Below are 25,824 nucleotides of genomic sequence, written 5' to 3'. Positions count from 1 at the left end.
AGCAAGATTCTAATTAGGGACATTACCTGATAGAAGCATTTCACTGTATGATTAAGGGTGAGTAGTTTACTAGAAAGGTCTTCTAATGACAAATAGCTTGGAATCCCTCTCTATATAATTTCACAGCACCACAAGCTCTAAAAGGATTTCATAGGGTTCTGGGACTGATTTCTTCTGCTTGCCTAATAAATGTCTGTGAGATAGAATTTGGTCTGAGGTTTGCTTTCATGAAACCTGGGAGCCAAATGATGAAATAACTAACCCCCACCCCCACCTTTATTTACATCTTCGCCCACAAGTCCCACGATCTCGATCTCACTCTCACCCTGCAGCTGCTTCTAACTTCTTTTAACAGAGACTTACCAACTGTGATGTCATGATTTTAAAAGGCAATAACCTTTTAAAGAATGCTGACAGGCACTACTTCTAGGAAACTACTGAGAGAAGGAAGCATTTCCCTTCCTCCCCGCATCTCTGCCCGAGTTTCAGCTCCAGGCCACAGTTCACACTGCCTAGGCTAGAAGAATCTGCTGCTTCTCTCTGAATGCCGTTAGAACACGGAAAGAAGGAGTGAGTTGGCATGTGAAGGGCTCTAATCGGAAATCCAGTCCCAGATGGCTGCAATTCAAATAATATCCAATATCGTTATCTAAAGCCGCACCTGAGAGTCTATTACCATAAGCAATGTTAGAAATAAATAATTTATAAGTGAAAAAAGTGGTGTTCAATATATATGGTGGGTTAGAGATTTTCTCAGGCTCTAATACTCTTCATAAGGATGAGGCACAACAGTCCCTCAGCCAGTGGCCCCCTCTTCAGAGTACTTGGATAGTGAGTTCAGCCCTGAAAACACACACACACAGAGACGGGGGGGGGGGGGGGGGCATGAGCAGGGGAGGCACAAAGAGAGAGGGAGACAGAATCCCAAGCAGGCTCTGCACCATCAGCACAGAACCCCATGCAAGGCTCAAGCTCACAAACCCAGAGATCATGACCTGACCCGAAGTCAAGAGTTGGATGCTTTACTGACTGAACCACCCGGGCGTCCCTGGAGGAGTACTATTGACCCATCATTTAAAATGCCCTGCGAATTAAATCATCATTCTCTCTTCAAATATAAAAATAAAGGTCATCCCTCAAAAAAAAAAAAAAAAAAAAAAAGCCCAGCACCCAGAGCTTCAGGGAAAATTGCCCTAAGTCTAGCCCTCCTTTGGTTCTATGTCCCTTCACGTCCTAAGACTATCCCCTGATCAGACTCACAGGGCATCTGCTCCCAACCATAGAGTAGGGCTGCCTCAGCCTCGGATGAATCCTTCCTGCAAGTGGCTCGTTGGAGAACCTAAAGTCAGAGAGCAGAGGCTTCTCGAGCTTTCAGGAACAGGTTTAATGGGAAGTTTGGCACCTGCCTACTAATAAATGTTGCACACATGGCACAATTCATATCCAGACTCTTTTCCCAGCACATACCACTTGGCAGCAAAGTTGTGGGACAGGAAGATATTTAACTGCTACCCACCTCCACCTGCTGGAAGCTACTAAGAGTAAAACCGAAGAATCTGACTTTTGTTGAACCACCAAGCAGATTTGGGTCAGTTCAAAGCATGGCCCTCCAGGGAGGGCCTCAGCTCAAATCTGCCTCCTCCAGGGAGCCTTCTCTGGCCATTCCAAGGTTAGAAATTCTCCCAGAAATTTTTGGTTATACTAACAAGAGACACTCACACGCCTGGAAACATTGCGTTAAGTGTAATGCTAGGGTCAATTTTCAGGCAGGACACACAAATAGGGCCAGTTGTCCTGGCTGTATATTACTGGTATCTGTTCAGTTTGCTTGAGGCCTCTCCCCTTTGTTAAACACAGACAGCAGCAGCCCTGTTAAAGCTATCTGTCAGCCTGGCATTCTCAGACACGGTGTAAGCAACTTGAGGAAAGAAACCACACCTCTTACTTCTCAGCTTCTAGCACCTCTCGCAGCCTGGGCCCCAAAGCAGTTGGTAAGTAAACAGTCACATGTCAACTGACTGCTTTGTGGCCAAGAAATTTCTCACTCAAAACCTATTTCCCCACTGCAAGGTCTAAGTATTCATGGGAAACACCCCATTTCTACTCATCCCTCTCCCTTTCCCCTTCTCTCTCTCTCTCTCTCTTTCTCTCTCTCTCTCTCTCTCTCTCTCTCTCTCTCTCTCACACACACACACACGTTTAGTTTTGCAGAGCTAAACTCTTGGTTCTAACTTCACCTTATTTCCCCTGGCTTCTTCAAGTGCCTTTATAATGAAACAATATTTTCTATGAACTAGTGGATATGAGAGAGAGGAGGGCAGAGCAGGGTGCCTGTAGGCTCAGAGTGAATGAGCAAATGTGATGTGTACCCATCTGCATCGCAGATCCCATTTGGACACAAGGCAGAGAGTTTGTGTCACCACCACCTCAGTTTCGTCCTGCCACACATCAAGAAGGAAATCCAGCTGGGATGAAGCTAGATAAGAGTATACTGACAGGTAAGAAGCAGGAGTTCTTTATGTTAACAAGAGGGAAATCAAGCCCAACGTGTGCTCGTGAACCTTCCTTCCATCACCAGGCTGTGGGTTTCTTGGCCCCACCATGTGGAGATTCTTCAGCCCACATTCTCTCTGCCTGGAGGGGCTGGCAGAGAGCACAAGAATCTGCCTCTGCTGAGCAGCCCCTCTGTGAAGGGGCAAAGCTGCATAAAATCCAATTTTCTGTTAATAAGGATAGGCTTAAAGTTCTCACGCACAGCCCAAGTGCTTATTAATCTGTTCCCATCAGATGGAGGGAGGCAGAGATATATAATGACACTGGCATCATCTTTGAGAGGCTATGGCTTAACAAAAATGAGGTAAAAAACCTAAACTCTCTAAACCCGCCAGAATTTACACACATGAAACAAAGCCAATGTTGCTGAGGGACCAGTGTTCCTTTACAGTAAGCCCCCAACAAGACAGGTGGGTTCACTGTAATCCAACAAACACTAGTGGACTCTCAGGCAGGGAGAGGTGGAGACGAAAGATCCTCTTACATCTACAACAGATGACGGTTAGATAACAACAGTTCAGGAAGGAGTCCTGGGAATGGAACTCACAGAAGAGAGAACGAAATGCCAACCGGAGGCGGGAGCAAGGGGAGAGGAGTCGGGGACGGTCCCCTCTGGGCTGTTCCTCCAGCAGAGGGGAGGTGCACACCAGCCCGCAGGAAGCGTCATGTGTAGGAAACATCAAGGCATCTGCAGGGAATGGCAGACAATCCTGTTACGTAGCAGCAAAGGGTGACCACGAGGATCCAAGGTGCTGTAACCAGGTAGGGTCAGTGGACAATTAGGCCTGAATGTCAGCTATGGAGTCTGTACTTCACACATCAGAAATGGGGGGCCATGAATGGGTTCTGAGTAACATTAGGAGATAACCCATCCCGGACATTAACTCCAGAGATGCACAAATCTCGGGGGCTGAGGGGAGGTAAGGTAAAGGTGCAGGGTGGGCAAAGCAGGAAAATCACAAGGTTCCTGGAAGAGGCCACAGAAGACCCGAATCCCTTCAGTGACTGTCCACTGCCTTCTGAATAAAGTCCGGACTCCACACATGGTGCCCAGGGGCCTTCGTGGTCAGCCTGTATCTTACGCCTCCTCCCCACACCCAGCCTCCCAGCCAAGCTGAATGATTCTCGCTCTCTCATCCAGGTCCAAATGCACACTACGCCCTTCACCCACCTTCCCCACTGGCTCCCAGCACCCCCGCTGGAACTGCCATGAGTCCAGGTCACATGCACCTTCTGCTTCCGCACGCCTCGCGGAGGGTCGCACCACATGCCTCGCCACCCATCGTCACCTTTCCCCCAAACCCAGAGCCCAGTCAGGAGAGACACTGAGCCCGGAATGTCCTGGCCTCCCCACACCCAGCACATCCCCTGCAAACCTCTTACACAGTAGACTCGCAAGGAATATTTGTTGAGTGAATCAAAACAGAGCTTGTTGTGTTTTTAAGTATTGAAATACAGAGGAATTAAAAATTAAGCTGAATCTGAAAATCTGTACAGGCAAAAACTTCAGTAGCTAAAAACTGTCTGTACTTTAGAATAGTACCTCTTTTCTCCTCACCAAGACTTAACTGAACAAGCTTCCCTTCTCTGATCGTGTCTTTTCTTCCTAACCCTCTGACAGGCACCGAAAATCCTTCTCTGCCTCTTCTTCTGAAAGAACTCCTTACCTACAAGGATGCCCCAGTTTCAGAACCTGCCACAGGAAGGAGTGTCTTCAGGAAAGAAGGAGGAATCAATTACATGTAAAATCTTTCGTGTTACATTAGGCCTTTGAGTGCTCTCTCCAGCAACAGTCTGCTTCTGGATTTAAATGCTTCTCTGCAGAACATTACCTGCTTGCCAGAGAAGGGGAATCAGCAAATCTCAACTCTGAAACAAGGAGGTTTTCCATGGAAGGTAAAAAATAACAAGCACAACAACACGTACTGGGCATACGTTCTGCTCCAGGCACACACATGCTGGGCCTTTTCTGTCCAGCATCTCTTTCCCCACAACCTCCCCTTCCCGTGTAATAAAATTAAGGCTCAGAGGAGGTAAAGCATTTTCCAAAATGCTGTAAAATGCATTGTGAACTCAAGTCCGACCAACTCCAAACCTTCACTCTTTCCATTATGCTACCAGAACCAGAAATGATAAAAGGGGAAGAAGTCATGACAGTATGACCTGACATAGAGTTTCGCTTGTTATCAGTTTGATTCAGACCCTGTCCAGAAGCAAGTTTCCTATATCAGGCAAGGAACATGGGCATGAAAAAGTTTCCTTTATCTCTTGGGACCACCAGCAAGAAAACCAGCACGAAGACAAAGACAAGGGGACCATCAAACACCAAGACAGAGAATGGCCAGAACTGGAAAGGTACCAGGCGGGACCCATCCCTGGCCACCCATGGGCTCCCAGCACACAACTGCTCCAAGAAGCACTGGAGCCTGCAGGGAAGGGCGCTTCTAGGCCCAGAGAGCAGATATTGCAAAGGATGCAAATGTCTCAGCATATGGGTCATGAGCAGTCATCGACGGCTGCACCCACACAAGCTCTCCCACCACATCTGGTGTCTCAGCAAGTGCGATTGACTTTATACCAGGCCCAAAGGCATTCCTGATTGGGCTATAATCCTCCAAACTATTAATCAGCAAAAACTGGAGGACCATGGTCCAGCCCAGACCCCCTTCACTATCCAAGGAAGCTCCATCTTGAGTCAGCATCTCCCCAATGCTTCTTTCTCTTCTCCAGTCATGGCGATCCCCTCTGGAACAACATCTCCCTACTGAGGACCGTCCCAAATCCTACCATTCTGTGGAGCTCAGCAGTGCGGGAACTTCCTCCTCCCCAAAGCGGTTTCTGAACGCCTGGGCCGCAGTGGTCTCCCCCTACCCTGACTATAAACACGGGCGCACTTAGCATTTACCTACATGTCTATTCAGATGCAGTTAGTTCTGATGCATTTAACTCCAGTGTCACAACCTGGCACAGTTAAATTCAACAAAACACTCACCTCTTCTATTCTAGGCACTGAAGAGGCAAGAATGATTAAATCCCAGCCCTGACCTTGTGGGACTCACAGTCTAGTGAAGGATGGATAATATAAGATACAACTGTCCAAATACATTTATCATTATAGGGCACAAGATACAATCCAAAGCATTCTATCACATCACCGCATCTATTTGCTTCATATCATTTAGCTCAATCTGTGGCTGTTACAATTGTCCACTTACCTACCGTCCATCTGTCCCCACCAAGAGACAACGGGACAGGAGCCTTGTCTGTCTGGTTCACTACTGTGTCCCCAACACTCAGTTCAGACATGGGCACAGAAACACACTCATTAAAAGTAGTACATGTGGAAGGAGATAAAGAGAGAGGCAGTGAAGTGTCAGGAATGATGAGCACGGAAGCCCCAACTTAGAGGTCCAGGCAATGCTTCTGTGACAGGGAGACAACTGGGCTTGGATATGAAGAGGGAGTAAGGACCAGACCGGGAAGGGGAGAGACACAATCCAGAAGAGGAAACCGGATGACCAAAAGAAAGGGCAAATCAGAAATGACAAAGGCAGTGCAGGGAGAGGTCCTAACTATTGCGGCAGACCGGTTACTCTGGTAAATGCCTGGAGACATTTTTGACGGTCATGACTTGGGTCAGTGGTTGCTGGTACAGTCCAGGGAGGCTGCAAAACACCCTGAAATGTACAGAACAGCTCCCCCACAACAAAGAATTATGTGGTCTAAAATGTCAGTAGCACTGAGTTTAGCAACCCTAACATTTAAGGGATGGGTTGGTCAGAGAACATTAAAGCTTTTGTCTAAAGTTCACAATTCCTACACTCACCAAATAGCTTCTTTTGATTAGAATTTGGAGCAGGGTAGCATTTGCTTACCACCTCCTGTAACCTCAACAAAAGGAAATGTTCAGCAAGGAGTGTCCAGAACCTATCTGGCCTCTCTATTAGCTGAGACAAGACTTTCAGCAGATATCCGTGCACTCCCTAATGCTACATTTGGCCTCTGGGTCTGTTTTATGATCTTCACCAAGAACATAGTGTCAGTTTCCCTCATCCGTTGACTATCCACCAGAACTCTCTGTCTTCCCTCTAAATTCTAAGACTCCAAACTACCCAACCCATTTGCAAGGGATGAGACATAGAAAGATGAGGACAACAAGAAGTGCTCAATAGCACCAGATAAATGGATGGATGGTCAGATAAACAGAGGGATGGACAGATTTTTCAGAGTGGAAAAAGACGGAGTCCTTGGAGCTCCAAGGGCATGCATCTGTGCCTTGTGCACTTTTCCAGGAAGGCAGGGTTGTGCTGCAAGTTGACACCCACGCCTCCCCCAGCGCTGTTATGGGTGGTGGGGGCGGGGGAGTGGTCTGTCATGGAGAATCCTTAGCAAAGGTCATCTCCCCCAGACTCCGTGGCCTTGGCAGGGAGTCAAGCAGCTGGACTTGAAGGAGTGGCAACAGGAGCTGGGAAGTCAGCAAAGACAAAGCCCCTTTGTCTGGAAGTGGCACACACAGCAGGACTGAGCCTGCCCCTTGACAATGAAATCTGCGGTAGCTCCAGAACATGCTGGGGCCTGACTCTCAGTTCAGCTGCGCACACTGCCTCCCAATCACTTCTCTTCTCAAGAGCTGAAAGTCTCTTAGTCTACAATGGGTTTGTTTATTTTTGCCCCTGGCAAACAATTCGGTATTGTCTGAAACGCCTGAATTGTAACTCTAAGAGAGAAGGGAAAAAAAATTAAAAAGAGAGATCACCATTTTTTTGTTGTTGTAAAAGATCCAACAGGGGAATATTTCTAAAGAGCTAAAGAGTGGATCTTAAAGCTCACAAGGGCTACCTCCTGCTACATCTCAAATTCCACCATGGCAGAAGTTTCCCAGATTTCTTCATCTCTGAAGTGAGCATGACACCATCCACTTTACAGTCTTACTAATATCCTAAAAGGGCTTTTTTTTTTTTTTCTTTGAGAGACAGAGAGAGAAACAGAACATGAGTGAGCATGTGCAGAGGGAAATAGAGAATCTTAAGCTGGCTCCACGTGGAGCCCAACATGGGGCCCAACATGGGGTTCTATCTCACAACTGTCAGATCTTGACCTGAGCTAAAATCAAGAGCCCGACCCTCAGGGGACTGAGCCACTCAGGGGTCGCTAAAAAAGCTTATTTAAATCAGAAACATTTACAAATGGATGCAGTGAATGAAAACTCAATTTACACCCAACTTTTCATGGGAACTTCTGGTGAGTAGAACAAAAAGCCAGGAATGGCGCCCCACGCGAGGCAGGACATTCTTCCCAGTCCCAGAAAAACATAGGCCTTCCATCTAATAGAGTGGCTCCATACAAAGCCAGAGCTGGAAAGAAGGGACAGATTACCCTAGAAAATCAAAATGGAAATTGAATAAATTGCTACAATTCTAAGCAAGACCTGCAACTCTCACAGTAGAAAACTATCAGCACAGGCAGTGCCCAGTTTGGAAATGAATTGTCTTCCAAAAGTTCATTTGTAAGTCGGGTGTTCGGAACTTGGAATGCATCCTTTTATATCCCAAGCCAGCCCACAAACACTGACGGAACTTCAAATACATCTGGCACACCACCCATGGCAAAAAAATAAAAATAAAAAAGCAATGTTTTTATATCATTTAAAAAATCTATCAAAGCTCTCAGAAAGACAAAGACACAGCTCATCACTGGCCAAATACAAAAGTGATGCAAAATACTGAAACGAGGTTTGAAAATTGAGAAGCTTTATCATTTACCCACTAAGTACCTTCTTAAATCCTCCAAATAAAGTGCCGGCCTCCAGGTCAAACTGTCGGTCCAGTTCCTCTTCACGTTCTGACAAGAAAAACAGTGTTTCATTAGTCACAGATCTAAATAAAACTGGGTTGGTTTAATAGGAGACGCATGAAGAGAAAGTGTGCTATCCTGGAAAAACTGCCGGTGGTCTCAGCTACAGGCATGGAAATGGGTCACACACCTTGACCTGCCGTGCCAGCCTTCTGTGACCTAAGTTCCTGGAACTACGTACGTAGTGGGGCTGACAGAAATGTCCCCTTCGACTTGTAATAAAGGTCACAAATGGAGAGTGATCAAGAGAGAAAGCTTCCAGCACCAGGAACCAAGGGAGGAATTAGCAAAAATGCCTCACTTGTATAGCCGGTGAAAAATTATCTTAAACAGATCACACCACAAAATGATGATCACAGCTCCATGATATGGACATAATGCTAACAAGATTATAAAATGGAATCATATAATGGTAGTAAGTATAAGCATACAGTTGGTTTAAAACAAAGAGTATAACAAAATATTCATTCAAATACTTCTTAACGGTGTACAATAACCAGGCCCACATTTAATATATATCAGGAATGAAGCAAAACAAGACTGGCATGGCCTTTGCCCTCCTGGGGCTCATGGTACCCCAGGGAAGAGAGACGAACCAATAATGATAAATTACAACAGTGCTGATGAATACCATGTAAGGAAGTGAGGAATGTTAAGGTGTCTGTACGACGTCCAGTAGGTAGCCCGATGGGTATGAATGGAGCTCACGAGTACCCTAAGTTGGAGATGAAGACTGAGGAGTCCTCAGCATAAGGGTGATGAAGCCACCAGAATGGCTGAGATCGCCCCCAAAAGGCACAGAGTGCATAGACCAGGGAAAACCAATGCTCATCAGACCAACACCCTACAAAAGCCACAGAAGAACCAAAAAGGAACTACCCAGAAAGATTACAGGAAAACCAAGTGAGTGTGCAGTCATTAAAAAATAATTACGAAATGATGCTGGTTTCACAGTAGGATCCAGGGGCAGATTCACACACACTAGAGGCAAACAGCAGCCCGAACCTCCAACCACAGGCAATACTGCCTCTAGGAACAACAGAAAAAGGAGGGGTGGTAAGCACTGGCCCAGGGTGCCCCAGGGCACAACTCGGGGACACATTCACACTGTATCCCGAGTGGTCCAAGAGGTGCTGGGAGATGTGGGATTGCAGCAGGGCTCTGGTCCTTTCTGTTACTGCTGTACACACATCACGTTGTGTGTGTGTGTGTGTGTGTGTGTGTGTGTGTGTGTGTGTGAACTGTGCACAGACTCAAGTCCCAGGGAAGAGCCCACAAACAAACAGAACATTCTGCAATCCAACAAAGAAATAAAAGTAACAGGAACCTCCTAAAATTCATTAACATAAAAAGGGTGGAAAACCTCTAGGCCTCTGGCCTCTTCTGTTCTGGCTTCACTAACATACAAAGAGCAACCTCCAGAAACATCAGAATTGTGCAGAATTGAAACAAAGCAGAAACCTGCTTTTTCTTTTTTCTTCTTTTTTAAGAGTACAACGCAGAAGCAGTGAAATTTTACAGGCTAAAGCATCAGACTTCTTGAAACTGGAACAGAGCTCCCTCTAGTGGGAAAAAGGAATCCTACACAGATAGAAGAATTCCTACAGACCAACTGAAATACTATAGGAGACACCGTCATACAAAATATAAAAAGATGAAATTAATTTTAGCATATTTTATTTATCTCAACATGGAATCAGTATTAAACAATTACGGATGAGTCATTTTACATTCCTTGTTCTTACTAATTCTTCAAAGTCCAATATACATGTTATCCTTACAGCACATCTCAATTGGAAACGGTCACATTTTGAGTGCTTGTATGGCTAATGGCTACAGTATTGGACAGCACAGCTCTCCACCAAAAATCCTCTCTCAGGTTTAGAGAATTTCTACAATTCACCCTCGTCTGATTTCTACACACACACACACACACACACACACACACACACACACACACACACAAATACATTCGCAACCCCTTTGGAAATCACTGCCTCCAAACCGTCTTAAGTTAGTTGACAATGTGCTGCTATGTAACTTGGTTGAGAGAAGAGAATGGCCGCTGAAAACGCGTAGCGGGAAATCCTTCCTGAAGAGCTTCAGCCCTCAGAACCTCTCCAACGAGACCCTCCAGGTAGGGATCCCATATTCCCATACTAGAGGCAAGAGATTTCATCATACCTCACACACACTCAAGCAAAAGGACCCTGCAAATGGAGAGAAGCCTTCCCTGCCTGAGCATTTCTCTCCACACCACACAGGCCTGACTGTCGGGCAGAGCCAACTCTTTCTTAGAGGTGCCCTGGTTCTATTTCCCAAAATTCCGCGCTCCACAAAACTGCCTGAGAGCATAGAAATGAAGCAATTTCTGCTGATGAGCCCTCATTACTAAATCAGCTGTTGATTCTCCCCACTCCAACCACCACCCAACAAAAGGATACATCAAAGCCCCATTCTACCTACTGAGTGAGAGGATTTGCATTTTAATCGATGCCAATGAGCTGTGGTGGTAAACCATTTACTTAAAAGCACTAACTAACCTACCCTTTTCACCCTCAACATTATGATAGGAAACCATTTCTGGGGTAGGGTGGGGGTAATTAGAGGGCAATAATCAGGAAGAGGGGGAAACACACACACACACACACACACACACACACACACACACACACACACACCCTCGTCTGACACCAGCCACTGCCAGGGACCAGCACACCCAATCATGGCTTAACATGTCCTGCTGTTTCTATGCATTTGAAAAATTCCAATCAGCTCCTACTGATTCTTTATTTCTCTAGGAAGCCGCTGGGTACAGCAGACTGTGGCAGTAAGTAAATGAGTGGAGAAAGGGAGCAGAAAAGATGGGCTTCTCAAGATAAGAGAATTTAATGGTAAGCACCTCTCAAACATTCACATGAAATATAGAGAAGGATGACAAAGTGCTGGTTTTTCCAGGACAACTCCTGAGAAATGGGAGGCCCTCTCCTCCCTTCTCCCAATTCCCACTAAGGGAATGAAAACTTGATTTGGAAATAGCCCAAGCAAAAGCAAATCAAATATGTAAATAGGATGCAAAGCAATATATAACATAAACAGCCTTCAAATCTAATAGGGCTGCTCATCTGCTACTCACCTGAAAGAAGCCAGGCCACCAGGGGCGCGATTTGCATGGAAATCCTTAGGGCTCCGAGAAAGGAGGAAGCAGCCCGGGACTGAGATGGAACACTCCAGCAAAGAGGAAGCCATAAGCTCCTGCATTTCTCTTGTGTTGACACAACAGGGAGCCCCGGCTGGACGAGTGAGGAGCTGTGGAGTCCAACACTGAGGGTTGCCTTCAAATGCCCTCCAGCCCAGGCCCTGTCTCAAGTCACCGTAAGAAGTTTACTGCAGGTGTTCAGAAAGTAGCCTCTCTGGAAGCCGACACTCCCCTCCTTTGAGGGCCAGGGTCCACAATGGAGAAGGCCAGACAAGCCTGAGAGGATAGGCCAGGAAGCTTAGATTCCGAGTAGGAAAGCCGGAACTCAAATGTTTCCTATGACCTTGGCCACAGGTGACAGGGGAAAGAGGGTCAACTCTAACATGAAGCATTGCCAAACAGATCACTAGGAGCCCGAGCTGTGACACCACACTACTGATGCTAGCCACAAAGATAGGCTGTCCACTTCTTGGCTCCCACAGGGGCTATGCATTTGGGTCCTTTCACAAAAGACCTGTTGACTAAAGGGTCCCCAGTGGCCCCTTCCACAGTATAAGGGCAAGGCCACCTGTTGGAAAACAGGACCAGTGGTAGCCCCCCCATTTCTCCTCCCAGAACTGGGCCCTCCAGAGTTGCCGGTTCGTCTTGCAACCAAATTCCTCTAGTCAAAAAAGCAGGGAGGATAACTTTTCTCCTGATGACAAAGCCCATCCCTCATGAGTAGTTAGTGTGTTGTATGAACGTGACAAAGAATCTCTAAACGTGCTGCTATATCCTTTCCTCATAAACAAACACTAGGGGTAAGTGATAAGCACAGGTGAGTGTAGGAATAAACAACAGGTAAAGGTGAAAATGCTCAACTACAGTTGTATCCCACTTTAAGAACAACTAGTATATAAACAAAGAAATTGGACGTGGCAACTCAAATCATTTGTTGCATGTTTGCTTAAATATCAGGGCTTCCTGGTGCCATGGAGTTTATTTAGAGAAACATTAACCTCGGCCCACTGAAGATTTTTAAAAACAAAAATAAAATGTCTGTGAAATGGAAATGCCAATTTATGGAAAACACCATCCTGTTTAATATCCAACTAATCCTAATATCCAACTTTTCAGGCAGAGAGCACAGCATAACAGCTAAGCCTGGGCTCTGTAAAGCCAAAAGGATCTAGGGTAGCCTACTGTTCATTACAGAATAATCGTCACAGGAAAAAAGTGGTAGAATTTATAAATAAACCCAAGAGATTGTATTTTGAGAAAGCAAATACGCTGAATAGACAAAACCTTTGTAAATTCCCTAAAGCAGGAAAAAAAAATGAGACGTGTAGGTTTCAAAACATTGTATGACATGGGACACCTGGGTGGCTCAGTTGGTTAAGTGTCCAACTTTGGCTCAGGTCATAATCTCATGGTTCATGAGTTCGAGCCCCACATCGGGCTCTGTGCTGACAGCTTGGAGCCTGGAGCCTGCTTCGGATTCTGTGTCTCCCCCTCTCTGCCCCTCCCCTGCTCATGCTCTGTCTCCCTCTGTCTCTCAATAATAAATAAATGTTAAAAAAAAATTTTTTAATAATTTTTTTTAAAAAATTAAAAACAAAAACATTATATGACCTACAACTGGATGTCAATACATTTGAAAATTTCAAGGAAATGGAAAAATATAGGGCGCCTTGCTGGCTCAGTAGGCAGAGAACATGACTCGATCTCAGGCGTGTGAGTTTGAGCCCCATGTTGGGTATAGAGATTACTTAAAAATAAAATCAGAGAGAAAAGAAAAGTGCAAATTACTCGAACTGACTTCAGAAAACCTAAATATAACCTGAAATAACTGAAAGATATTGAAGTTTTCAGTGAATCTATCTATTTCCAGAGACCCCATGCCCAGACAAACTTACAAGTGAAGAATATCAAACTTTGATGCTGACATTTCGCACACTATTTAAACAGTTCCATAACATGACAGAAAATGAAAAGTTTCTCCATTCCTATTATAAAGTTAACAGAATGCCAATACTGAAATCTGATTAAGTGGAAAATAAAACTACAGACCAACGAATCTCACTTAGAAATTAACTAAAAGAAAAAAACTTGGAAACAAGGCATGTATTTGAAAATACCATGGTCAAAGTAGGTTTGATGTAGGAATCCATATAAACTAGACTGCAAAATTTATTACTTTAAAATATCATGCCAACAGCTTGAAAAGGGAAAACTATGCAATCATCTGTATAGTTGCTTTAAAAATGAATTCAACATTTATTACTAATTTTAATAATTTAGTAAAGGGGGCTAACTAGATTCATTAGCATGATTTAAAAAAAAAAAGCAAAACTTACTCAATTTTTCAGTAATGGTAAAAACTATAGAGGGATTTCCATTAAAGTTAGAATTAAAAATTGGGTCACCTGGGTGGCTCAGTCAGTTAAGCGTCTGACTTCAGCCCAGGTCATGATCTCACAGTTCACAAGTTCGAGCCCCGCGTCAGGCTCTGTGCTGACAGCTTGGAGCCTGGAGCCTGCTTCGGATTCTGTGTCTCCCTCTCGTTCTCTCTCTCTGCCCCTCCGCAGCTCATGCTCATACTTTGTCTCTGTCAAAAATAAATAAACTTAGGGGCACCTGGGTGGCTCAGTCAGTTAATCAGCCAACTTTGGCTCAGGTCATGATTTCGCGGTCTGTGAGTTCGAGCCCCGTGTCGGGCTCTGTGCTGACAGCTCAGAGCCTGGAGTCTATTTCAGATTCTGTGTCTCCCTCTCTCTGACCCTCCCCCGTTCATGCTCTGTCTCTCTCTGTCTCAAAAATAAATAAACGTTAAAAATAAATAAATAAACTTAATTTTTTTAAGTTAGAATTAAAAATAGCATTCTTTCTCAACTACTACATTGTTCTAAAAGGCCCAGCTAAACAAAACCATTAGTATCAGCTGTGGATGATATTGTCTAAACACAAAAATCAGGAAAAATCAAAGATAAGTTAATGGAACATTAAGAGAATTCAATAAACTGTTGGAATATAACATACACAAATCAAAATAAATACCTTTAGACCAGAAATAATTAGCTACAAGTTACAGGAAATACAATAGGAAAATTTCCCAATCATAAAAGGAAAAAAAAGAAAGAAAGACTCTGAATAGAAATTTTTGCAGGACCTATTATGAAGAAGGCCAGGAAACTTTATTGAGGGAAACAATAGACCTTGAATGCACAAAGAAAAAATACCATATCCCTGGGTGAAAAAGTACAATATTATAAGAATGTTAATTATTTACAAATTAATTTCTAGGCTTACTGTAATTCTAATGAAAATCCTGTTGAGATTTTTTTTTGAACAGTTTCACATATGTATACAAGAAGAATAAACCAGTAAGAATAGCTAAGTGTGGAAATGAAGAAGGATGAATAGTAACTTTATCAGATACTCAAATATTTTATAAAGCATTTTTAATTAAAACCGTGCAGTTAATGATGTGTGAACTGATTGAGAAATCAATGAAACAGAGAAGACATGCCCACCCTTCAAACAATCTGGGGTATAGGTAAGAATTTAGCAATGATTGGGCCGCCTGGGTGGCTCAGTCGGTTAAGTGCCTGATTCCTGATTTAGGCTCAGGTCATGATCTCACGGTTTGTGAGGTCAAGACCCACACTGGGCTCTGTGCTGACAGCATGGAGCCTGCTTGGGATTCCGTGTCTCCCTCTCTCTGCCCCTCCCTAGCTCGCTCACAGCCAGCACGTGCTTGCTCTCTCAAAAATAAACATTTAAAGAAAAAAATATTAAACAATGATCAAGACTGCATCAGGGGCGCCTGGGTGGCGCAGTCGGTTAAGCGTCCGACTTCAGCCAGGTCACGATCTCGCGGTCTGTGAGTTCGAGCCCCGCGTCAGGCTCTGGGCTGATGGCTCGGAGCCTGGAGCCTGTTTCCGATGCTGTGTCTCCCTCTCTCTCTGCCCCTCCCCCGTTCATGCTCTGTTTCTCTCTGTCCCAAAAAAAATAAATAAAAAACGTTGAAAAAAAAATTAAAAAAAAAAAAAAAGACTGCATCATAATTCAATATAGAAAGAGTTAATTGTGTTTGGTTATCTATTTGGGAAAATTTTAATTTTTTCACTTCATATGATATACCAGATACATAGGAGATGGGTTAAAGAAGAAAGCTCAAGTTGCTGAAATACAAGAAGAGTTATGTTCTCCAAAAGAAATATTACTGGCACAACCTTCTTGGAGAAGGGGAAATCTGTCTAAAACCTTAAAAATATTCATGCAGTTTGACTCAATGACTCCTCTGGAAATCCTTCTTCCAGAAATGCTTCTGAGAAAAGCTATCAGGTACAATACAACAATACAAAGAGATTCCTTATAAAATAACCATTCAACTCATACAGTTAGAACATAATGGAAGAGAGCAAACCCAAAGAAACAATAAGGAAGGAAATAAAAGCAGAAATCAATGAACTGGGGCGCCTGGGAGGCTCAGTCAGTTAAGCATCCAACTTCAGCTCAGGTCATGATCTCACAGTTCGTGGGTTCGAGCTCCACATCGGGCTCTGTGCTGACAGTTCAGAGCCTGGAGCCTGCTTCGGATTCTGTGTCTCCCTCTCTCTCGGCCCCTCCCCTGCTCCCTCGCTCTCTCTCAAAAATAAACATTTAAAAAAATTAAAAACTAAAAAAGAAATCAATGAACCAAGAAAAAAAAAAAAGGAAACAACTGAGAAAATCTAACAAAACCACAAACTGAAAAGATTCATAAGCTCTCTGGCACAGTTGATCAAAGCAAAAAACTAGAAGGAAGGGAGGGAAGGAGGGATGAAAAGACAAACAAGGGAGGAAGTTAGGGAGACAGTGAAGGAGAAGATGTAAAACAAAATACACAATAAGAGAGAAAAGCAAACCACAGAAACAAAATATTTTTAAATACGAGTATTATGAACAATACACTAACCAAACTGAAAACCCACATAAACGTATAGATCCTCAGAAAGCTACAAAATGTCAAAATAGGTACAAGAAGAAATAAATTTGAACATAAACCAATAAATAAATTGAAACAGGAGTCTAAGACTTCCCTTCCCAGATGTCTTCCCAGGTGACCTCACAGCATTCAGGTTTTCACAGATAATTCAACTGTTTTCATGTCAAGAATTACACCAGACTGACATGAAAACAACAATACACGGCCCTCTTTTAGGTGTAAGCATTAACAGAGCTACCACATGGCATAATCTCCTCTTTCTTCATGTTAAGTGTATGCAGAGAGACATAAAAGTGTTCTACATCTACTGAACCACAAGGGCATAAACTTAGCGCAGTAGGTCTGGATTAGCCACAACGCTGTCGAGCGCCAGGGGAGAGGTCACCAAGCATAGCAGATCACCACCACCCCACCCCACGTATTTCCAGATGACTTGGAGATGCTCTACGCCTGGTAGAGTAGGGAGGAAGAAGGGGTGCTCTGTTCAGTCCCTGCTGTGAATTTACCAAAAGATTCCATTTGACTAAGGCCATTAAAATCAGTCTGCTGTCCCTAATGGCCTGGCAACCGTGCTTCCACAGACAAGAGCACAGTGAACAGGATGCCTGCTCCATGCCCAGAGAAAGCAGCCGTGCAGATGCCCACTGGTGGCATTTCACTTAACGGGTAAGTTTTGAGCCTGTAATATGTTTTAGGCACTATATTTGCTCCAGATACAAATGTCCCAAAAAAGTTTACAGAAGACAGTTTTCCCAGTGACCTACTTCTACCGTGTGGGTAAACAGCACTTTTCCCCAAATTAGACAGTAAGACAAACAGTAAGTCAAACAGCATGACCACCTCTGGGTCAGCTGAGGTGTAGAAAAGCTTTGTGCTATCCACAGAAGGATTCCCTCCACCCCGATCCCAGCAGCTCCCATGACACAGAAAGGGAAAATTTTATTCCAGTGGGATACAATTTTAAAATTTAATAGAATAGATAGAAGAGCTTCCTCTTTTAAAGTAAGGTGCTTTAGGAATTAAATTATCAATAAATAGGAGAGGCAGAATAGGATAAAATATTGGGGCTAGAGTTGAACACAATGGAGTTTAAACGCAGTTCCACTGGAACTTACTAGACATGTTACCTTGGATAAATTATATTTTTCAGCCTCTGCATCCTCATCTAGGTAAAGAAATACAACAAACATTGTGGTAAAGAGACTCCAAAGATGACTGCCATACATTCCATGCACAGGCGTGCTGCTCCAGCCATATGGAGGTATAGTCTTTCCTCCCCCTGAATCTGGACTGGCGCTGTGGTTTGCTTTGACCAATAAATGAGGTAGAGGTGAGCTGTACAACTTCCCAGGCTGAGCTTCAAGAGATCTGTAGCTTCTGCTTTTGTGCACTTGCAGTACTCCCTCTTGAACCCAGCTGCACTGTTAGGAGAAATGTAAGCCATGTGGAGAGCCATGCAGACAGAACCTCTGCATGCTAGCTGACAGCCCCCCACTGAGGTCTTGGCCAGCCATTTGAGTGAGCCACCAGATGCCTGCAGCCCCAGCTAACACAGAGCAGACCTGCCCTGCTGAGTCCAGGAGAGGTTTGCTAAAAACAAAGTCTCACAGACCACAAAAATGAATTAGTGTAATCCATAACATCAATAAGACAAAAAAGAAAAACCACATGATCATATCAATATATGCACAAAAAGCATTTGACAAAATCCAACACTCATTTATGATTAAAAACTCTCAGCAAACTAGAGATAGAAGGGAACTTCCTCAACTGGATAAAGAACATCTACAAAAAACATACAGTAAACATCATACTTAACGGTCAGAAAGCTTTCTCACTAAGATCAGAAAAAAGGCAAAAGTGTCCTCTCTCACCATTCCTTTTTAATATCATAATGGGAGTCCTAGCTAGTGCACTAAGAAAATGAAATAAGGTATACAACATGGAAAGGAAGAAATAAAACTGTCTTTGTATGCAGATAATATAAATATCTATGTAGAAAATCCAAAGAATCTACAAAAAAAACTCCTGGAACTAATAAGCAATTATAGCAAGGTTGCAGGATACAAAATAAATACGCAAAAGTCAGTTGCTTTCCTACATATGAGAAACAAACAAGTGAAATTTAAAACTGAGAACAATACCATTTACACTAGCACACCAAAAAAGTGAAAAAACTAGGTATAAATCTAACAAAATACATACAAGTTATACGTTAGGAGAACTAGAAAACTCTGATGAAAGAAATAAAAAAACGAAAAAGACAAATTGAGAGATATTCCATGTTCATGGATATTGTTAAGAGGTCAGTCTTACTCAACTTCATCTATAGAGTCCATGCAATCCAAACCAAAATCCCAGGAAGCTCTCTTGTGGATAATGACAACATGATTCTAAAGTTTATATGGAGAGGCAAAAGATCCAGAATAGCCAACACAATATTGAAGGACAAGAACAAAGTGAGAGGACTAATATCACCCAAATTCAAGACTTATTATTTTTTTTAAAGAATACTGAGTCTAATTTTTTCTCAATGTTTATTTATTTATGAGAGAGAGAGAGACAGAGCACAAGTGGGGGAGGCGCAGAGAGAGAGGGAGACACAGAATTTGAAGCAGGCTCCAGGCTCTGAGCTGTCAGCACAGAGCCCGACACAGGGCTCGAACTCACAGACTGTGAGATCATGACCTGAGCCAAAGTCAGACTGAGCCAGCAGGTGCCCCCCAAATTCAAGACTTATTATAAAGCCTTATGACTCAAGAGACCGTGGTGTTGATGAAAGAACAGACAAAAAGGTGAATGGAACAGAATAGAAAGGCCAAAAAAAGACCCACATAGATACAGTCAACTGACCTTTGACAAGGAGCAAAGGTAATACAACAGAGAAGAGATATTCTTTCAACAAATGCTGGAACTAAATGTCCACATGCAAAACAACTGAATCTAGATGCAGACTTTACACTCTTCACAAAAAATAACAGCAAATGGATATTATAGATCTGAATATAAACACTACTGAATCCTTAGAAGATAAGGTAGGAGAAAATCTAGATAACCTTGGCTATGGGAATTACTTTTTAGATACCAAAGACACAATGCATGAAAGAAACAATTGGTAAACCGGACTTAACCAAAATTTAAAGTATCTGCTCTGTAAAAGACACCATCAAGAGAGTAAGATGACAAGCCACAGACCGGAAGAAAATATTTGCAAAAGACATGTTATCCAAAATACACAAAGAGCTATTAAAACTCAAAAAGAAAATAAACAACCCAATTAAAAAATGGGCAAATACCTGAACACCTCACCAAATAAGACTATATATATATATATACATATATATATATATGTTTGTATGTGTATATGTATATACATATATACAGTCTTATGGCAATAAGCATATGAAAAGATTCTCCACATTACATCAGGGAAATGCAAATTAAAACAATGAGATACCACTTACACACTTACTAGAATGGCCAAAATCTGGAATACGGACATCAATTTATGGAAAAGACTGCCTCATAAGGTGAAGCCTCATGATGAAGATGGCAGAGGGACATGGTAGAAGGAGCCAGCTCTCTGACGCTATCTAGACACAATACGAGGCTTGTAACAATGATGTTGGAGGCTGTGTTTCTGCTGCCAAACGTGTCTTCAAAGTAATAAATATACCATATCATAGGGCTGTTCTAAAGATTAAATGAGACAAGATACAATACATGAAGTATCTAATACAGTGCCTGACATAGAGTAGGTTAGCTCCTCCTACATGGGTCCTGGGAGCTCAAAGGCTCCAGTAGGGGAATGCAAATACTTGGCCAGACTTGAGAAAACAATAGTCCTCATCTACTTTAGATGATCCGTCTCTGCCACCAAGTTCCTGACTCTGAGTGGGACATATGTAGAATGGGAGAAAAGTCAATCCTGGTGATGTACATCCAAATCAATCCGAGTAATATAGAAGGAGGTAGGTGTTCAGGGCAGAGCACTCTCAACTTTGCAATTTTAAGTGGACTTTTCAGCATACTCTCCTGTCTTCAAGATAAAGTCCAAACTCCTCAGATCAATATGCAATGTCCTTCACAGGCTCTCCCTGCTTTTTGATCTAGGCTCAACTCTAGCCACTGTCCCCTCACTCTCTACGCTCCAGTCCTCCCAAGGGGTTTGTAGTTGCCAGACCATGCTATGCTTCCTCACACCCCAAAGGCTTGTCCATTTGCTTGCAAACCCATCTCTGTCCACAGATCCTCTGACGCCTTCTCTACCTTCCTGGCTCCTGTTCTGCCTTATGACAAAGCCCAGTAATTATCATCAACTAGGAAACTGTCCCTGACCACGCAAGAGGCCATCTTGGTCCCTCCACATTTCTGTCTCCCATTCTTCCACAGTATGGGAAGTTTTAGTGGCACATGGCCACCAAGCTAAAGACAATGTTTCCCAGTTTCTCAACTGTGGCCATAAAACCTGGTGCTGGTCAACTAGGGGTAAGCAGAAGTGACAAGGGTAACTTGCCCAACAGGAGGGTTTCCATACCCCTTCCTATGGGCTGAAATGCAGATTTAGTGATGATTCTTCTTGAACAAGCATATGAAAATCACTAAACACAGCAGAACGAAAGGATGAAAGGAGTCTGGGCCTCCAATACCTTGAGCTACCTCCACATATCTCAGAAGCAATGAGGGTGGAAGAGAAACATAAGAGGTTACTGCAGATCACCTCCACAGCCTTCAGTAGCCATTGAATCAAACCTTCCTATTACAGAAGACCAGCCACCGGATCCCCTCAAAGTTCCAGGATGAGGGTGGAAAATTGCATTGATTCAGGTCATGGACTCAAAGTGTCCCAGACAAGGGAAAGCAAAGCAGGGTCCAAGTTATCCCAAGCCCATTAGACAATTTTTCTGACTCTTCTACCTCTGAGTACTTCCTTCCTCCTTCCTTTCTTGAGAGAAGTTCAGGAAAGCTGGGGTCTTACCTCTTGAGACTTTGTAAACTTCATAGAAAGAATATAAGTGGAAGCCTAGTGAAGCAAATAGGTAAAAAGACAGTTCCCATCGGGGCAGCATTGCTCCTCGTGACAAAGGGTCTTGGCAGACACACTGAGAGTTTCTAGGAAGAGAAACAGAAATAAAAACATTAAGCCACAGACATGACACTAAGGAACAGAATCTTATCAGTTCACTTGCTCTCCTAAGGATCCATCACTATTTAAGGTGATACAGATAGAACCCCAGTCACACTTCCTTCTGCCAGTGACTGTCTGCATCTTGCATCCAACATGCACACATACACTCACACGCCCTGCCTCCCCGGGTTGGGCAGGTCTTCCCTATGAGCTCCCACAGCACCCCATCTGCCTCTGCACCCCAGACAGTTGTGTGTTCAATGCCTGACACGCCTGCCTCCCCCTATGGGGTAAGCGCTTGGAGAGCAGGGACCATGATTCGCCGAGTCCCCAGTAACCAACATGGGCTGTGGAATGTAGCAACAGGGGAATAGTGCTCCATGAATAATAAATGGCTTCAAATCCTGAATAGAAGAAAAGTACAGATCTCTAAAACTCTTCTAAGCCAACAGCTTTAACCTCCTCATTCTCCCCTTCAGATGTCATCTGAAGTTGTTTATATGAATGGATGAATGAAAATTACTGTCTTCCATCTTGTATAAACTTAAGGGAGGTGAATGATGTGACTCCCATCAGCTATGGCAGACACTGCTAGCAGCCCACCCCACAATATTTAGTCTCCCTTCCTATACAGTAATGGAACTTTTAACTGAACGCATGGATGCTAAGCTCAACTATATAGTGTAGCCATGTGTGGGCATTTGAATAGTCCTGGGTGGCTCAGTTGGTTAAGCATCCAACTTCAGCTCAGGTCATGATTTCATGGTCCGTGAGTTCGAGCCCCACATCGGGCTCTGTGCTGACAGCTCAGAGCCTGGAGCTTGCTTCAGATTCTGTGTCTCCCTCTCTCTCTGTCCTTTCCCTGCTCATACTTGGTCTCTCTCTCTTCTGCTCAAAAATTTGTGTGTAGTCCTGCGTAGAAGGCAATGATCATCCCCTTCCTGCTGGGAAAAGCTGGAACAGCCACATGGGGACAAGAGGTGAAAGCCATGTGGAAAAATAAGATCGAGAAGCCTCAGTCCCTGACTCCGTGTACCACCTCACCCCCAAAACTTCCCTGGACCGTTTATACCTATATTATTAAATGAAAGAGAAATGCACTTCCAGGTTGTTTAAGCCTCTGCTATTCTCACTCTCTCTCTTATGGCATCCATGTCTATATTCTAAGTATTATTAGAGCAGGTGATAGGAAGTCCTAAAATTCTTCAAATGAAATCATCAGCTCCCAAGCAACAAAAAGCCAGTTAAATGGCTCACATTGTTTTCCTTAAGCCTCTCAAATATGTCTCACTATGGATGCCAAACTAAAATAGGAGCAAAATTTTAAGCCCCAAGAAAATACTTCCTCATATGAGACAGTAATGCCAAAATCAAAATCATACATTATCCCATTTTATTTTCACAATACCCTAGTGAAGAAGGTGGAGCAAGAGAGACAGGCAATTCACAGATGACAAATGTGAAACAGGATAAGGCCCCACAGTCAGCCACTGGGCCCCCCATGCCTCCCCTCAGCCACGGCTAGCCCCATTAATGCCCGTTCACAAAGTTACTTGTCCCTACAGCCTGGCTCAAAATCCACCACACCCAAACTCCTTTCTCCAGGCTGAGACAGCAGAAAAAGATACACACTTCGGCTTTCATAAAATAGAAGGCCAGAAGTCAGTGGTCCTCCAACCAGAGTGCCCCTTGGTAATGACCTAAACGTTGCTCAGGCAGTTTGGTCTCCTGCAACTGAAGGCATCCAGAAGTAGGCACTCGTGCTTTCAAGCCCAAACACTCAGCAACAACAACACCTTCTCAGGTCCCCCTGCTGTTTTTCAGAACCACTTCTGGCTTTAAACAATTCTACTCACACTTCATTTTTAAATACCTGGCATCTCCTACAAAACTTTAGAATTTCTTTCTGGAACTTTGTGGGAATATGGTAATCTCCACTTTAGTGGGAAGTTAACTTTAACCTCTGGGTTTTAGGAGTCTCCTTTCAAAGGATGTTAGTATTATATTGGATGGTCTCCTCACCTCATTAAGAATATGTGATTTGGGGCGCCTGGGTGGCGCAGTCGGTTAAGCGTCCGACTTCAGCCAGGTCACGATCTCGCGGTCCGTGAGTTCGAGCCCCGCGTCGGGCTCTGGGCTGATGGCTCGGAGCCTGGAGCCTGCTTCTGATTCTGTGTCTCCCTCTCTCTCTGCCCCTCCCCCGTTCATGCTCTGCCTCTCTCTGTCCCAAAAATAAATAAACGTTGAAAAAAAAAAAAAAATTTAAAAAAATAAAAGAATATGTGATTAGTTGGGGCGCCTGGGTGGCTCAGTCAAAGTGTCCGTCCGACTTCAGCTCAGGTCATGATCATGTGATTTGTGGGTTCGAGCCCTGCATCAGGCTCTGTGCTAAAAACTCAGAGCCGGGAGCCTGCTTAGGACTCTGTGTCTCCCTCTCCCTCTGCCCCTCCCCCATTTGTGCTGTGCCTCTCTGCCTTTCAAAAATAAACAAACATTAAAAAAATTTTTTTACAAATATGTGACTAGCAAGGGCTGAACTCCTAAAAATGCTACCGAAATGTAGACATAAATAATCTTAGAGATTAAATGAAAATTCTAGAAGCCCTGCTGTTTAGCAGCTTTTCAGGGACACTGTCTTCTAGGACAATTCCTCTGCATTAACAAGTTTCTTTCGGGGAACTAGAAACACTTCCGTTTTTGGTGCTCTTCGCTGTACTGTGTATATCTTGCAGACCCACACAAAGATACACAGTCATGAGCAACAAAGCAGCAGGGCTGTATCTTCACATCTAAAATTTGGGGACTGGACCAAATAGCCTCCATCTGCCAGCATGCTGGGAAATTCTGCACCAAGCAGACCTAGGGGGGAGTCCCGGCTCTGCCATTTGCTGGCTGAGGAACTTGAGTGGGTCACACCCTCTTAGATATGTTTCCTCATGGGGCTGTTGAATGGATTCAATGTAAAATGCTTCTCCAAGGTCTGGCACAGAATTAGTACCCAATACATATTAGCTATGATCCGTCCAACGGGACCAGTTAGTGAATTTAATTCCTCAGAAGCCTACCTCGCCAGAGCCTGGTTTTTCTTCCTGAGCTGATGAAATATCACTGACCCTCCGTGGGGCGTGGCCATGCCCTCTGCTGCTGAACGGCATCCCCAGAGCTCTTGCTAAGGTCTCACACCTTGTCCACACCCCAGCCCAACCCCAGGCCACCAGACAGCAAACACACGGTCCTTGGAGGCCACCTGGACAGCTTTCTGCCCAACACATCTTCCTCACCACTACTTTGCTAATCCCCAAAGGAATTACGTGCATACTCCCTCCTGTCTTATTTCATCCCTCACAGTTTCAGGAACGACACCTCAAAACTCTACCACACAGGCACTCAAGTGTCCTTAACAGTCCTCTCCTCCCAACACCACTCTTTTTAACTCTTGCCCACCCATCTCAAGAAAATTCCTGGGGCACCTGGGTGGCCCAGTCAGTTGTTAAGTGTCTGACTCTTGATTTCAGCTCAGGTCATGATCTCACATTTCGTGAGATCGAGCCCCGCATCAGGCTCTGCACTGACAGCGTGGAACCTGCCTGGGATTCTCTCTCTCCCTCTCTCTCTCTGCCCCTCCCCAGCTCTCGCTCTCTCACTCTCTTTCTCTCCCCCCTCTCTCAAAATAAACAAACATTGAAAAAAAACAAAATTCTTCTCCCCGGTGTGTTCTTCCATATTCATTTCAGCTGTGCCCTCAGAAACGAAATCAGAGTAGATGCATTTTAAAGCATTTAATGACCCAACAGCATCAAAGAAAAGGCAAGTTGGACATTGGAGAATATAACTAGAACTTTTTTAAAATGCGCAAACCCATAAAGGTGCCCAAACACTCTCAGAAAATTCTCAAGTTTCTATTTCTCATTGTCTAAATAAGCATGTTCTTTAGGGATGGGCTATCACAATGAAATCAAAGAGGTCCTTCCTCAAACGTGTAGGTAACACTTTGCTGTCCTTCACGCACGGATCCAGTCCTGCAGCAGCATTAGCAGCTAAGTGGGCATCTGTGAGACCGCCTAGAAACTAATCACCATTTGTAAATTACTTCTGCAGGAAAAGCCAATCTATAGCAGTACA

The 25,824-nt window shown here is 44.0% G+C and overlaps 1 protein-coding gene across 3 annotated transcripts in view; it reads right to left on the bottom strand.

Annotated features, from left to right (window-relative positions):
* The window catches only part of HHAT (hedgehog acyltransferase), a 299,112-nt gene extending 277,469 nt beyond the window's left edge, over nt 1–21,643 (bottom strand). For all 3 annotated transcript variants that reach the window (XM_047077282.1, XM_047077283.1, XM_047077284.1), the window contains exons 1-2: nt 21,553–21,643; nt 8,327–8,394 (exon numbers count right to left, since the gene is read on the bottom strand). In XM_047077282.1, the coding sequence (XP_046933238.1) occupies nt 8,327–8,394; nt 21,553–21,643 (159 nt within the window). The remainder of the gene's footprint in view (nt 1–8,326; nt 8,395–21,552) is intronic.
* Between the last annotated feature and the right edge of the window lie 4,181 nt (nt 21,644–25,824).

Source organism: Lynx rufus, unplaced genomic scaffold (genome assembly GCF_022079265.1).
Source record: "Lynx rufus isolate CCGP_SWC_20201006 ecotype Redwood Valley unplaced genomic scaffold, mLynRuf1.p SCAF_15, whole genome shotgun sequence".
In the NCBI taxonomy this organism is placed as follows: domain Eukaryota; kingdom Metazoa; phylum Chordata; class Mammalia; order Carnivora; family Felidae; genus Lynx; species Lynx rufus.
This window is presented reverse-complemented; position numbering and strand designations above follow the sequence as displayed.